This window comes from Notothenia coriiceps, unplaced genomic scaffold, assembly GCF_000735185.1.
Source record: "Notothenia coriiceps isolate Sejong01 unplaced genomic scaffold, NC01 NC01_scaffold00007370, whole genome shotgun sequence".
Classification (NCBI taxonomy): Eukaryota; Metazoa; Chordata; class Actinopteri; order Perciformes; family Nototheniidae; genus Notothenia; species Notothenia coriiceps.
In genome coordinates this window covers 1,239-17,896 of record NW_011340071.1, presented here as the reverse complement: position 1 = coordinate 17,896, position 16,658 = coordinate 1,239, and the positions used below count along the sequence as shown (strand labels likewise).

Genomic DNA, 16,658 nt, shown 5'->3' with positions numbered 1-16,658 from the left:
GACTTGACTTTTATGCTCTTCCGAGTGCTTGGTGCTGTCAGATGGCACATGGCAGGATTAATCCCTCAGCGTGAGTAATCCCTCAAAGACATCTGGATCGCAAAAAGTTGATTCCTAGCTTTGTGACTGATGAACAAGTCATATGATATGTCCATTCCCTGACACAAATTCTAAAGTAGAGAACTCTAATATAATGAAGAACTGGGCACAATGTTTTACAGTTAAATTATTATTTTTTTTTTTAACTAAAGCAAATCAAATGTCATGAAAGAATACAGAAAGATCCTCCTTAATGAAGCCTGCCAGGGAGTTAAAGAGAAGAGAAGATGGAACAGCTCCAGAGACAAGCATTAATCCCCACAGATTTAGTGTAGCAGAACAATTGCTTTTGTCACCCTAGGTAATCAGCACAGAACACAGTTTATAAATACAGTAGACTGAGAAACATGCATATGCAGAGAGAGAGTGTGTGTGTGTGTGTGTGTGTGTGTGTGTGTGTGTGTGTGTGTGTGTGTGTGTGTGTGTGTGTGTGTGTGTGTGTGTGTGTGTGTGTGTGTGTGTGTGTGTGTGTGTGTGTGTGTGTGTGTTAGAGAAAATGCATGTATGTCAGTGAAAAAGTGAGAGCACAAAGAAATGGAACAATGACGTCTACCTGTTCAAAAGCCTTGGCTGTGAGTCTGGAAAGATTAATCAGAGTCATTCAAACAGCGTTTATCACATTCTCTACAGGGAAATGAGAGGTGATTTATTTCTATAACTTGGCCTACATATATGGAGCTATTATTCATATTCATTTCAGCCCCCATTATCCACTCTGTAATGAGCGCTTCTGCCCAGTGGACACAATAGTGTCTAATCCATAATTGTTTACATTGTGGTGTTTGCTCAGCCAACTCAATCAAGGGCCAACTCCAATAAGAAGACTACAGCAACACATTACAAAGTGATGGAGTGGTTGTCTTCTTCAATCAATCAGCCTGTTCTTAGCAATACAGTGAAAATAAACCAAGGAGGAGTTATCATTTGTACTGCTCAAACTGTTGATGTATCTTTTTTAATCAAAAGAAAAGTTCAACTTCATCTAATGTTTGTTCTTTTAGGTAATTACTTTGAGGTATATTTGTGTTGTTCAGCACTCTAAAATACACTTAATTGAAAGCATATCCTGAGATACTCGCAAAGCGACAGTTGACAAACTAGAGACATCTTATGGGAGCAAGAGGGCTCCTATGCAACTATGGTTCCCAGCTGGAACTGAACTGGGTAAATTATGATTACAGGAATGAAAAGCGTCTCTTTGCAACAGGAAACACAACTAAACACGACCAAGACTCTACAGCCATGCTAGCATCACCTTAGGCGCAGTGATGCTCTGCACTAAAACCCGTCAACAAACTGACCTTCTCACAAAGAAAATTCATGCTTGTTCACCATGTGAGTTTACTATGTTACAAGCCAACATTTGCTAATGAGTACTATTGGCAGTAAACAGCTGAAGCTGATAGGAAAGTCATTAACAAAGTATTTGACAGGTCAGTAGGCTTCATCTTAAAATCATTGAGATATTTCCATCTAGACTAAGTGGCAGACACTGCATTCCTTAACCGAACTATCATTGCTTCTTTTTGCAAAAAGTCGAATAAGCCCCATCAATGAAAGTCTGAATGCTGCATAAACTGATAAGAAGGGGATCTGGGTTTGGTGTGGTGGGTTTGGTTTTACCGAGTGTCCAACCACATCCCGGATGCTGCTTAAAACACTGGAAGCTGAAAATCACCGACTCATTTTCAGGCTCCTTGCTGAGAGCCTGCTAGTAATTGAATTGGAGGAGTGTGGGCACAAGTGTAGTGGTCTAGTAAGGACCATAGCTGAAAGCAATCAGCTGTGACAGTGTGAGAGAGACATCGAGGGAGGGAGGAGATAAGAAGAGAGAGACAGTTTTTATAATGAAATGTTCACAAGTCTGACATACTGTTTTTTTTTTTTTTGCTTCAGCATCTTGAGCATCACTCCAATCACTTTTGCTCAGTTAGTTGCAATGAAGTTAGCCAGGACAAAGTGTCCTTTGACAGGGCAGCATTTTCATGCATGGCACGTCAATGAGGAAAAAAAGGGATGGCAAAACAAAGCACATGCTTAAAATACCTCACTGAAAGTCCCTCCCTGTCAATTACCCTTCACAGTCACATTGGCAACAACAAACCCGCCCCTTGGCTGACAGGTGGCTATTTAAATGCATTTTGCAAAAGCTTGAAAGATGTAGGACACTTTTTTTTTCAAAAATTGGGCAATCATCCAGAACTCTGCATGAAAAGAGGGTAAAATATATACCAACAACAACACGGAGGGGGCTGAGCGAGCATCTAACAAAGCTGAAAATAGTGATTTCAGTGGAAGATTTTGCAAGGCAGACTGGGCTTCAGTGTTGACTTATGTGACCTCCAACACAAAACAAAAGCAGCAGGTAACAGCTAGATAGCACCTTCCTTTTGACATGTGTAATGTGATCTTATTCATTCTTTATATAGGGGTTATGGATGCTGCTTTTTTTTAGGTTCTTTGATAAATTCGCAACTGCTGAGAAATAAAAATGCAGGAGCTTTAACTAAGAAGTGATACATATTATTTTATTATCATATTTTAATATTGTGAGATTGCTATGAAACCAAATATGACCATCAATTCAACCTGATGACAATATCAAAAATGTGGAGGAGAATGTCAGTCTGTCGGTCCAGCACTTAATTTCAGTGCGATGGATTGAAATTATGTACTATCGTCATCAATGAGTCCTCTTGACTTCACGTTTCCTCAACCACTATGATGAGAAAAACATCTGTGGTTTTTAGTGAAATATCTTGACAGCTGTTTGGAAGCCTGCCGTTGAATTTGAACATTCATGTGCCCCTCGGGAGGAAGTGTAGTCTGCATTCAAAAAGCATACAGTTTAGATTTGTGATAACTGCCCATTTGCTTGAGTGACTGCCCACCAGATGATGGACCCAGTATCCTAGTCTGTAACAAATTCAGTTCTAAGTTACTTTCACCTGTATGAGGAGACGCATGAGGGGACTGTGAGTGATTCCTGTGTACCTAGAAACCGCAGACCAGGAAAATGACCTATGTTTCTGCCTTTATACCAACCTACATAGTCACAATTCAGCAGCTGAAATCAAACTAAATGTGAGGGAACATAATTACTTGAGAAAGGTACACTGAGTGACAGAACATAATTTAATAAATCCTAACATATGTCTTCACAGTGGGACACAGACACATTGAATAATATAATACTAGAACCTAGTGATGAACACACGCAGCTACAGGGAACACATTAGATAAGTAACAACCACGAAAAAAGCAGAGAATGTAAAGACACAGGAATAAAATGTCAAAGAAAAAAAGCAATGAAAGTCGAGTACTATCCAGCCCCTTTTGTCTGTAATGTGTAATTCAACAATATTTTGTAGACGGATGAAAGAAGAAAATTATGGTTTTCTTAAATCAATGCGATTGTGCAAAAAAAAAAATTCCATCTTAGACACAGAGCTGTATTTATCCAATAGGTCACATGTTGTCTTTTCCAAGAAATGTGGGTTACACTTGCAGTGTTAGAAGTGTAAGTGATAGCACTATTAACATATTTGTGTCTGGCTTAAAAAAAAACAGAACAAGAAATGATTGTATTTGTTTAAGCTTCTTTCAAGATTCAAAGATTTTAATGTCATATGCACATAAGCTACAGTGTAGAAATGGCAATGAAAATCGTATGACTTATGCCCAAGCCCAATAAACTTGTCTTGCCTTGATTAAGATGCACTTTATCATAGAATTGCTCCCACAAAAAAATTCTGCACCAAATGTTAAGTCTGGAGCACAGCAGACTGCCTGAGCTAAGTTGCCATCCCAAGAGCTGCCAAGATACCAGAAAGTGGAATAGTGGTCAGTAGGATGGTGGAAGGCAGCAGCACAGAGCACAATATCTTCTTAATGTCTCTTTACTCTGAAAGGAAGAATGAAGAGTATAGTTGGGAAAGACAAACTGAAGGAGAGTAACAGCTGGGAGGTCAAGGTTGACATTGATGTTTTTATGTACATGTTTCTTTTCTATGTGATTGTATATCTTCATCGCAATGAATTGCTGTATTAGTTCAGCTAGAGGTCAGTGATGTATAGAAACCATTGTGAGGCCGAAGGTGACTGTAGATATGACTGAAGCTTTTGAATGCACTCACACACGTTTCACTACAGCCAGAGAGAGAGGGGACAAAGAGGGGACAACAATATAAATATACAAATAATGTGTGTGTGTATAAATAAACATATTTTCACATAAATGTGGCTTATATTTTGAGTAGAGTAAAGAGATCTTATTTAGTCCACAATTTATTATGAATTTGGATTTCTGTAATTTTGCAATGTGCTGTTCCACCCACCACTGTCAGTGTGGAGAATAAATTCATCCATAATTCATGACAAGTCCTGATATATTAACATTAGGTTACAAAGCCTTTCCAGTCCAACTGTTATTTACAGTTTGCAGACTTGGCTGGATTCCTGCCAAATGCCTATTGTAGCACAGCTTTTATTGGCAGATTTATGTTGCATAGAGAAGAAAAAGAAGGTGGAAACAAAAAGGTGGAAAAAAAGCTGTGCAAGCATACAAACCACAGAGAAAAAAGCCTCTGGACAATATTGTAAGAAGTGTAATCTTTGACCCATGACTATCTGTCCATTACGCTGCTGCTCTCTATTTTTACATGACCTCCAGAAAATACTTTTGACTGTTATTGGTTGGTAATGCAACATTTTCAAGTTATAGAAGGATGACCTCTTTGTTCTTTTAGGTATACAATGTATCTCATGCGTTATGCGTCAACCCCAGTGAGTAAATCCGTTCAAAACCCATGATAATAACAACTCTTACTGTAGGTAGTCATTAAAAATGTATCTCAATTTAATATAGACTATACAAGGGAAAGAAAATAAATCATTTTGTTAAGAATTGCACTGGAGTGCTGTGACTATACACAGGGGCATTCTGTCAGAGTTCACTCACTCACTCACAGTTCATTTCAAATGTTTTAGACACTTCTTTACATACCCTGAAAATAGTTAGGTTCAAGGTTCAAGGTTCTTTATTTTGTCATACGAACATAGCTACAGTGTAGTTATGCCAATGAAATTCTTAGGTCACAGGCTTCTCCAACTTTGTAACACAATAACACAGATAAATAGAAACATATAGTGCAAGTAAATAGTAATATAGTAAATACAAAAGAAAAACAGTTTTAAAAAGTGAAATAGTGCTGCTCTAAATGAGCGGAACAGTCCGAAGAAATAATCCTCACATGTGCACCAGTTGTTATTTGTCATTACACACACACCGCCACCTTTACTTTTCCCCGAGTTAACTGTCCTGTCCTGGCGAAAAATAGTGAATCCGTCAGGAACAATGGCGGAGTCCGGGCGGGGTTGAGCCAAGTCTCAGTGAGAATTAAAGGTGGGGTAGGTACGTTTGAGAAACCGGCTCGAGATAGACTTTTTGTTATATTCCATGGAATGCTCTTAACATCCCGATAGCACTGAATATCTGAAGTGCTTTGACAAAAAATACATAAAAAAATGTCATCTGTGGAAGCCGTAGTACTGTAAAAAGATCGACCAATCATTTTAGCCGGCCCGGCTAAAATAACTGGATGGCCTACCTGCCTGTCGGCCTTCCATCTGTGCACAAACTTATCTCGTGCCCTCATTGGTCATGTGCGCGTTTGTGTGTGTTGGAGGGGGGGCTCTGTAAGGAAGTGGAAGATTTTTTCCGGCTGTGTATTTTCTAATTCTAACCCATTGGAGCTGGTTTCTCCAAAATGACATTGTTGCCGAACCATGTTAAAGCAAACGGCAAAAAGTAAATAAACAAAAACAAAATACGAAAAAGGGCAAAGTTGGAGAGGAGCCAAAAGACAATGCGGCCATCTTTCACGGCGCATAGTAGTTAGTGCCCAGGATCAGTTGAGCAACAGCAGACGTCCGAGTAGATGGTGGGTAGGTAGGTTAGTCTAAAAATATGAATGACCTTCTGTTTCTCCTCAAATATTCCTTCAGTTTGTAATTTTCTTATAACCACATGCACAAAAAACACAATAATACAACTCAAATCATAGCCCAAGTCATTAAACAGGTGTTTTTGTACAAAGTCACGGCAAGCTGTGAAGATCTGTCTCTAAAGACTTATGTGAAAACTTTAGTATTACAAATGTAACTTCTTCAATCCAAAGGGTTTTAGTAGTCATGTGATGATGAACAAATGGGAAAAGTGAACTACAGTACATGGCAAATACAGTAGCGATAAAACAGCCATTAATAATTCACACTCCAATGTAATGTATGGGTGTCATGACCTCATCCTCGGTCATTATTACAAATACGTTTCAATTAATGTGACTACAGGTCAACCGACTGCTTACCCTGACCCTTGAAAAAGGTAAGATTGCTAACAGACCTAGACTTAATTCACCATGCACACAGTATCTCCGTAACCACTCTCATAAATCCAGGATAAGGGGTCAGTAACATCACATGTGGGTGCTATCTTTGACTCATACCCTCATCACACAATCTAATTAGTAGCACTAACAATGGCCGCCATATTTCTCTTTACTGCCCAAATCAATATTCGTTCATCTGCATTGATCATCATTTCTCACAAGCTGTGGGCTCCAGGATAAATGCTCTATAAATCTTGGTGACAACAAGTTGTAAAAGAGGGTGGAAACACATATGTCTACACATACAAACACATTGTGGGCACAAGTGAGCAGGAGCAGACAAATCCACGAGTATTACCTGCACCACGGCAGCGTCAGTGTACGTGAAAGGTCTTGTGCGGTTGTCTGGGAGACAGAGAGCAGTGCATTGATCTCAGAGGAGCAGTCATGAAAAGAAGCTGGGGGGCTTTGATAGGGGCATTCATCATACTAAGACATGGCTATGCTAATGATTACAACACAACCAAACGTTACAGCCCTCATCAACACTTCATCAATTGGAACAGCCTGATGAGTCTGCAACTACTAGACAGCAGGATGCATGTTTGGGTATGTTAACTGCAGTGCTTTTTAATGTAGTGCTAGAACTAGAGGTTTTTTTATTGCTCAAATTATTATACTATTAAACTGTATACAATATTTTTGTTCTGTACTGCATTGTTTACAGACTGGCAAAAAATAACTACAACATTTATAGTTGAAAAGACAAATAAAAGAGAACGTTTATTTCCTTCCATCATTAAGATGATGCTTTGTCAATTATCTATAGAGTAAATGAGTTTCTCAAATGGTGCAGTCAGTGAAAAAGTTTGATAAGAAACAGGTAAAGGAGTATATCAAAAGTGCAGAATTAGCATTTCAATGAGCATAATGTTATTACAAAACGCACATGTTTTTTCCAAATGACCGATTAGGATTGATTGGTAGAGGCAAACTATATTATATGTAAGATGGTACACTTCTTGAATATTACTATATTGCATTCATACAGCATTTAGTGGTTCCACTGTGAATTGTTTTTTAGACTTACATTATATCATTAAAATGTAAGCCATTAAAGCAATTCGGTCCCAGTGCTAAGTGTAAACAAATAATCTTTAAACAGATCATGATGAATAAAGGTAATAAGAACAAAACCTTGAGAGTCTTATTAGTAACCATCACAAACTTAAGTGCTAAACTGGGATTATGTACAGTTGTCTCTCATTAGTGTGAATAAAGATCTGGACCTCATGAAGTCTAGAAGGACAAATAATGAAAGACTGAGGTTTAGTTGCAGCATATCTCTCACGAACATAAACCCTCTCTCTCCTCCCATGCCACACAGCAGTTTATAATAAAAACCAACCAAATGTGAAAAATGCACGTAGTTATTATCACTCAAAAAAGTTCAAAATCAATTTGTTTAACAACCTCGAGAACACAATCCCTCACAGGTCCTTTTGCCTTAATGTCTCTGATTTAACTAAAGCCTCACCACTGTGTGCTCATTTGCCGGATTTGAGCTAAGCTTTTTAGCCCTGCAATAGAGTGAGCACAGGGCCCCAAGGATGGCAGTGTTTGTTGGTGGCTCGCTATCTTTCAAGGTTGGTTAAACCTTTTTGTCCAGTTGGTCATAAGAAGCAGCATGGCCTCGAGGCTCTGCCTTTGAAGATTTTAGACTTATTGTTTGTAACAAAACTAATTTACATATCCTCTGCAATTCAGCATTGCAGCTAATATAGCGATTAAGATAGAAGCAATAAATACAAGCCTACAAGCATTGAATGGTTTAGGCCCAAAATACTTTTCTGATCTACTGCTAAATTATGAACCATCCAGATCTCTCAGGTCTTCAGGGACTGGTCAGCTTTCTGTGTCCAGAGTCAGAACTAAACATGATGAAGCAGCGTTCAGTTATTATGCTCCAAATATCTGGGACAAACTCCCAAAAATCTGCAGGTCTGCTGCAACTCTTACTACTTTTAAATCCAGGCTGAAGACTTATCCTTTTGTCGCTGCTTTTAATTGAAACTGAGCCGTTGTGTTCATCAGTAAAGTGGAACTTCTGTGTGAACTATTCATATCTTAAACCGCAATGTAACTTTTTATTCATGCATTTTTTCGTTTAATGTTTCTTTTATTATCTTTTCTTTTGAATGACTGTTTTTAAATGCCTTTGTCTGAATGTCTTTCATTTTTGTAAAGCACCTTGAATTGCCTTGTGTTGAAAGGTGCTATATAAATAAACTTGGCTTGCCTTCCTTGTCCACTTTCCTCAATTTTCTCCCTCTCCTCTTAGCACTTAATCCATTTTCCTTCCTTTCTGACATGCTGCTGCCATTGAAGCAACTTCCATCACAAAAAGAAGAGCTGCAATTCCAAAAGCTTTCCACCTGGTCTTTTGTTGTTGAAAAAGGGATTATCGATTCTAGTTGAGTCCGGATTATTGTCGAAAAAACAAAACATTAAAAAAAGCCACATGTATAAGGCAAAGACAGGGCACCCTTGTTGCTGTGTGAAATACAGTATGTGTTTGCATGTGAACAACACCAAATCTTACATACATTTACAGGAACATTAGAGAAAATGGGAGCACATTAATGAAGCTCAGCGTAAGTTCAACCAGGAAGACCGTCTTTACTCTTCATTTACTATTTCCATGTTACTACGCTCTCTCCTCTCAATAAGTGATCGGGGGCTTAACCAATCACTTTGCTCTATTCCCACAAGCCCATCATAGCGCCCTGCTAGACCTTTTAAATTGACTCTCCCCCTCCGACAGCTGTCATTTCAGGTGATTCAACGCAACCCTCCTCCACCCCTTTTCACCTCCTGTCCCTCTGAATACAGGGTCAAGCTTAGCCACTCCTATTCAGACCGACCCAACTATCCATTCACCACCACCGGTGTCTAGACCCCAGGGGGGTTTCATCGGATCGGTTCTCCCCTCCCGAATGATACTCCTGCACAACGGGGCCTAATCGCCAAAATCACCATTACATTAATTGCGTATCCCTGGCAATAAATATGTATTCTTCTTACATCAAAACCGTCTCTCCTGATTGAATTTCTCATAGTGCAGCAGAAACACCTCAAGCTTAGGCTCACAAGGTAGCAGTAAATTAAATATTAAAGTGCAGATGATTTGAGTAAATCCACAAGGAGAACAAAGCAGAACACACTCTCAACAGTGTAGCCCTAAACCCTGAGGCACCTAGACATGATGACAAGAAGTCAAGAAAACATTGTCTGTGGGAACTGTCTTTCATCTTTTTTAGTAAGACAAGTAGAATTGCTGCAGAGCAGACATTCAAGATTGTTATATTAATTCAAGTTAAAAAAGGAAAGGGCAGGAAAACTTTAAACATTGATATTACTTTGCAAACTTTGCATCTGGAATCACTGTAAGCCTTGACGGAAACATGCTTACACAATGTCCAGAAAGAATCACACACAATGTATTTTAACATGCACACAATGCTTTATGTCTTGAAACATGCACTAAGACAAGCACTTTCTCTGTGTGTATGCTGAGATTGTGTGTGTTTAAGACGTAAACATAGAGCAGAGACCATTATGTCAGACAGGTTTACATTAGTCAGCAGATGCAGAGGGCCACATCATTAGTCACTCTGACACCCACTTCTGGACCCAGTTTTATTGATGAGGCCAAGATCAACACCCCCCCCCCCCTCACAAATACAGGTTATGTGCACACACCCTCCTCTTTCAAAGTCCTACTGTAAAGCAACTGTTTGAGGGTCACATTTAGAGATTAAAAGCTAGCAAAGCAAGTTGCTGCATGTTCACGCAATGAACAACAGTGCAGAGAATGCCACGCCATTTCCCACAATTTAGTTGCTTATCTTACCTTAAATAGCAAACAATAAATCCATAGATGAACACCTGCTCAAGACCAAATCTTTTGGGCAGGTTGTGAATGGGGGGGGGGGCACAATGACAGGGTGCCAAGTGTGTCACAGCAATGAGCTCAGAGCCATTTATGGCCTCCGTGAGTCTGACATTTAGCAGGAAGCTGCAATTTGTCAGCCTCTCAGTCTGACTCACACATCCACAACAGGGGATGCTCATGAAACACATTACCATTAAGCCTAATAGTGCTGCATCACAGAACCGGGAGTATGTATGTGTGTGTTTCTGTGTGCGTGCATGCAGTGTAAAACTAATGATGCATGTGTGGTTCCCCTCACTGCTATAAAACAACTTGAGGAAATGACATAAAAATGAAGAAAAACAGGTAGGGAATCAAAAGGAATCAATTCATCAAAATGCTCCTCATGTTATCAACAGACCTAAGCTTCAGATTAACAATAAATCACAATGATGATCCCTGATCCTTGCCCCGAATGCAAACCACTAATTTTACTATTCTGCATCAAAGCCTTTGCACCAAGAGCCACTTAATTTCCAAAGCCAGCAACTAGTGTCACTCATGAAATGTGAGTGGTGGAGAAGGAAGGCTTTTTATCCTGAAATAGAGCATGTCTGCTAACCAAAGTAAATGGTGGAGAGCAAAGTAATAGTATAATAGCTATTCCTCCATCGTCTATCCAATGTTTTTCTTTCGATAAGATTCCTTTAACGTTCCACTTTCCTCTACAATCTCTATTTTCTCCCTATCCCTCTTGTCAGTGATGAGTAAAGGGCATGCATTGGCACAGCCATTACTAGAAGGAAATATCCTGATGGCCTCTCTTTCCGCAGAAGATTACCATCAGCTACAAAAACAGTGAATTCTGAAAAGTTCAATTTCTCTGTAGTCAGTTATCATTATACAAAAAGTTTATAAAGTATGTCTTCCAAAGGGTGGCGCTGAATTTTGAAGCAGTTCAGTTTTTGGGCCACGCTGTCAGAAACAGATTTCAAGTCGAATCAAACATTTACTCACACATAACAGTCCCAACTGCAATACACATGTGCACACTCACACACTCACACAAAAGATAAAAGAGGTGTCTGCTTTGCTCTTACCCGAGTGTTGTCATAGTAACGATGGTGTACCAGAAGGAGGCTGGGATGCTGGTGAATTTGCTGGAGCTTGAACCCTTCTCTGCGTAGAACATGACGGTAGCAAAGATAATTATCGCCATAGTGAGGGAGAAAAGCAGGAAGCCCAGCTCCGAGGCACAGCTCTTCAAAGTGTAGCCCAGGATGCGCAGGCCCTGCGAGTGACGGGAGAACTTAAAGATGCGGAACACGCGGAAAACACGGAGAGTCACGAAAGCACCACTCACGTCCTCATTGTCAGTCATCACCAGGCCAATGTAATAGGGCAAGATGGCCACCACATCGATGATGCTCATGACTGACCTCATGAAGCGGTAGCGACTCGGAGCAGCAAACAAGCGCATCAGGTACTCCACGGTAAAGATCATGACGCAGGCCGTGTCCATGCAGAAAAAGGCCACAGTGTAGCGCTCACCACACGGCACTTCCTTTTGGTTGGGCACCGTACCGCAGGGCACCGTCTCTACCACGTTGGTAATGACGGAAATAGCAATGAAGAAGCCAGTGACGTAGTAGAAGACCAGAGCCATGGTAGAGGTGTGGGGGTTCTCAAAAGCCCTCCACATGGTCTCCCTGAAGGTCATGTTGGGCAGTTTAGCGTCCTTCTTGTCCTCCTGGTCATCCATGAGACGTTCTGCATTCTCCCTCTTCCTATCCTTGTACTCTTCGTAGCAGCAGTCACCGATGATCTCTGAGATGATGCCAAAGAAAGCCAGCTCCTCATCATAGGAGCATATGCACTCGTAGCGTGGATAGTGGAGCTTGCCTGTGCGGTAGAAGTTGAGCACGCTGCGAAACACATCAGGGTCCCGGTCGAAGAAGTACTCTTTGGTCTCCTCGTTGTAGAAGAACTCCTTCTCCGAGCTCCCCAGAAGGGTGTCTGGATAGCGGTCCAGCGTGTTCTTCCAAGTCTCAAAGCGGCGTCCACTGACATTCAGAATGATGAGCTCATCCTGCCGCCTGTTCTTCTCGGCGGGCGCGACTGGCATGGGCAAATTGGCAACAGGCATCCAGCCGATCGCTGCCGCCCTGGCAAAGGGAAGCCATGCCGCTACTCCTGCCGCCATGCTGTGTCTGGCTTGGGGCTTAGGGGGGAACAAGTCCAGCACCTTCACAACCAGCTTGACTTCAGCTCATTCAACATCTAAAGGGAAGAGAGCAAGATAGTTTGTATGGCCAGGAAGGACAGGAGAGCTGTGTGATTATCACAGGAGAGAGGTAGTAAACTATTAGAAAAAAGCTAAAGATAAATTAATGTTAAAGATGTGAGAGAAAGGAACATGTTTTTGAAGAACAGATTTAGTGAGGCCGGTAAAAAAAAGGGAATGGAGGTAATAATGAAGACTCACACAAACAATGCAACTTATATCCTAAACTATCCTAAATGGCAATCTACTGAGACAGCAACAACTATATTCAATGGCATATTCAATATCACATTCAAGCTGAAAAACCTTTGTGAATACAGGGACACGCTGCATTTTCCACCAAGCATCATCATCCTAATAACTATTCCCAGGCTATATTTCTTAGATTCTCTGATAATCTAAGAAACTCTATTAGGTCAGAGTTTGGAAGCAGCTTTCTGAGGATGAAAGCTCACTGCATCTTGTAGTTAAAAAACGAGGGTAGCAAGCAAGGCTACATAACATTGTCTATATTCATAGCATATGTGTGTGTACAGTTTGTGTAGGGGAAAGAGTGTATGCATTACATTTTATTTTTGCATATTTCATCTTGATGTAAAGCACATTGTGTTGCATGTGTGAAATGGTAAATATTACAACGTTTAGTATAATTTTATTTAAAGTATAGGTCGTTTTTGCTTAAAATATATTAGCAGGCACATTTTCAAGGTTGTAGTATCCCTGATAGAGATACCAGCACGAGATTTAAAACCTGTTGAGTTCCAACTACAAAACAGATTTTCCTCTAAATGTATGAAAGCAGTTGATCCACGATGCAAATTAGTTGCATGGAGCCGAATCTAAAACAGCGTTTTTGACGACACTTGAGGACATTTTGGCTTTTACGTTACCCCTCAACCCGGAAAAAGCAAAACCGATTTGCCTAACAGGTTGATGACTTAATACAGCTGCAGGTATCAACAGCTTTATCTTCGATTACAACTCACCGATTGAAAAATTATCCATCCAAAGAAAAACGACCTTGTTCCAGCAGTTTAGTAACAAATCGTAGCTTTGGTCTTTCTGAAAGCGTGTCTGGGAGAAAACATAACCAGGAAAGAAGAAGTTATTTTAGCAAAGAGGAGAGCGACATTGGGCTACTGCTGAGGTGAAAGCGGAAAAGTACCGGAGACGGACGTACCACAGATGTTTTAATTCAGTTTCCATTATGCGAGAGGAGATTTGATGAGAGGACTCCGCCGTACAGACCGTCTTGCCTTTTGCGGGATGAGTGGTGGGAAGAGATGGAGGAGGAGTAGGAGCGCGCGCTCTCTCTCTCTGTTTTCTCTCTCTTTCACTCTCCCTCGCTCCCTCTCTATCCCTCTCTCTCCGCTCAGGGCGGACTGTGGACCAAATCTGCATTTATGGGAAAACTCGAACAGAGCGATGCGCAGAAAGTGCACTAATGATTGAAAAACGATGTACCCATTCGTCGTCGGTCAGAAATAGTTAAAAGAAATATACAACATAATTTTGTCGTCTTCAACAACTCATACAGTTTGTTTCATACCATATATTATTTCCAATTCACCTATCAAAGGCAATTACTGCCAGCTGACTTAACAACAGGATACATCCCAGCAGGGGCGTAGCTGATAATTCAAGAGGGCTGAAACTGGATCACCTTGGAACCTTTACCTTTAACTATTGTAGTAAAAACAGATTAATTGTTTTGGGCCACTCTGAGGCAGCAAAATAAGTTATGAACAACGACTGCAATTACCTTTTAGATATTGCAAACTTGTTAGCAAACATTGCTGATTTCCAAATACAGCAGTTATGAAATAACATTATACATTAAGAGATTGTAATATACAACATAATTATTTTTCTTTTACCCTTTAGGTTTGTCTGGAAAATATTGGCTGTTGGGAGCTACATGGTTCACTTTATTTACCCGAAAGTTGCTCACTGTCTGTCTGCTGTTTGGTGTTGAGCAGGTTCAGTATGTTTTTAGAGCTTTTGTTAAAAAAAGAGGCCAAAATGCTGTGAGCAGTGAGAGAACAAAAAGGGTAAAATTGTAAAGCCAAGAAGAGCTGAGGGTTCGGTTTTTCTTTATCATACTGTAGATTCCTTGCTTCCCTTTAACATTGTCATATTCTTTCATATTGTCATTTGATATCATTCATTTTATTTTAGCAGGCTTTTTCTGAATCCTCTTTACGTGTCTCTCTGTCAGGTTTCCTTAGATAAATCATTTTTCATCAAAGAGACCGAGTCCAAACAGTGGCGAAGATAATTAGACCCGAACAGTCCTAACAAAGAGAGAATACTGGCTACATCTGTAGTTTCATAATAATTTACCAAGATCGAAACTATTTCCAAAATCAATTTTTTTTTATGCTCTGGAGGATAATAGAAATAATAAAAAGTGTATTTTCAGCACTTACTCCAACAATAAAATATGCTGTGGCCATCTGGGAAAGATAGATACAAAATGTCATTGTTAAACCAATTAAGTTTTTGTTTGGCAAATTCTAAAATATGGTAATAATTGTCATTTTTTGCGATAGATCTTCTGATTTCGAAATTGATTATGATGCACAAAGTGATCAGAGGCAGAACCTACCTGACCGCATTAGACTTAGTATAATTTTGCACCCGATACGACCAGATCTTGCTTGCTCTCAGTTTCTTAGAACCATGTGCTGCAGTCAGGGTTCAGTGGATCTCTATACTCTAGAGACACTACCTTTCAAAGAAATACTATAGTATAGAGCCAACATAAAACATTAATGGAGGGCATGAACCTCACCACATCTGACAATATTTTTCTGACCAGACAGAAAGCTACAATAAAAAAAGGGAAGCTTTTTTTATTTATTGTGTCTCTTTAGCAGGCTGAGTCTCAGCAACAGTAAATCTCAGCCCTTGATATTTTCTGTTTGCATTCTTTTCCTGGGACCTGGGAGACTAGAGGGTCTGGTGATCATCTCTACATGTAAGTTTACTCGTGAAACCAAAACAAAACAATAGGCTTCCAGTGGAAAAGCTCTCAGAGCAATCAATGTCTGCACTGAAAAATAGCAGGTGCAGCACGCATAGTATAGGTACAAATATAACACTCTTACTCATATGTCCAATACTCTACCTCGTAAGGCAAAATAAGTTAGTGTATATACTATATCATTCCTTTGGGTAGGCAGTGTATGCACACACAGTACTGGGTTAGTTAATATTCTGATGGACATACTGGAAATTATCCAGTTTGAATTTGTTAGTGATCTCCAACATGTCACTCAAGCTTGAATTATGTGACATGGCCATCAATAGTAAAGCTCATAACTATGGGGAGAATAATTTTTGTATAGTCAGTCATTTATATTCAAACTCAGACAGTGTCAATGTCTCGGTCCCCACATTATTCAATGATTTGCAGGACAATATGCAACCCTAATTGAGTCAACAGGGATCCTACTCCGACAATACTTACATTCCGTTGGAATATCAATAGGGTCAGGGAACACAGCTCACACACACTGCAACACATATGGCTAGCTCATTATGGTTTATGGATATGTATGTGCATAATGTGAACCATTAACCCTTTTGCACACACCATATTACTTACCATAAATTCACTCACAGTCTGGGTTGAAAATATCAACTTGGTAGTGATTGTTATTTAGACGATTCAGCCACACACATTTACACGCATACAAAAACATATTTATTTACGCCTCTATACCCTTGAAAAGCTACCCTTAGAAGCACCTTTCACTCAATGAATTCCCTTACTGTAAACTGACCTCACCTTGTGAAAAATGTCCCTGCTCTAAAACCTGGACGTGCTGTCACGAAGATGGAATAACACACACACACACACACACACACACACACACACACACACACACACACACACACACACACACACACACACACACACACACACAACAACAAAGAGACACAAACT

General features: G+C 40.0%; 1 protein-coding gene across 2 annotated transcripts; it reads right to left on the bottom strand.

Moving 5' to 3' along the window:
• Positions 1-11,518: 11,518 nt before the first annotated feature.
• Positions 11,519-13,958, bottom strand: LOC104943999 (potassium voltage-gated channel subfamily D member 3). 2 transcript variants are annotated; one of them, XM_010769465.1, is made up of 3 exons: positions 13,887-13,947; positions 13,693-13,780; positions 11,519-12,702 (listed from the first exon to the last, which is right to left on the bottom strand). In XM_010769465.1, exon 3 carries the CDS (start codon positions 12,623-12,625, stop codon positions 11,519-11,521), a length of 1,107 nt encoding a protein of 368 aa, XP_010767767.1. In that variant the 5' UTR covers positions 12,626-12,702; positions 13,693-13,780; positions 13,887-13,947. The 2 variants fall into 2 exon arrangements, with proteins under 2 accessions (XP_010767767.1, XP_010767768.1); XM_010769466.1 differs by lacking the exon at positions 13,693-13,780 and having other exon boundaries at positions 13,887-13,958.
• Between the last annotated feature and the right edge of the window lie 2,700 nt (positions 13,959-16,658).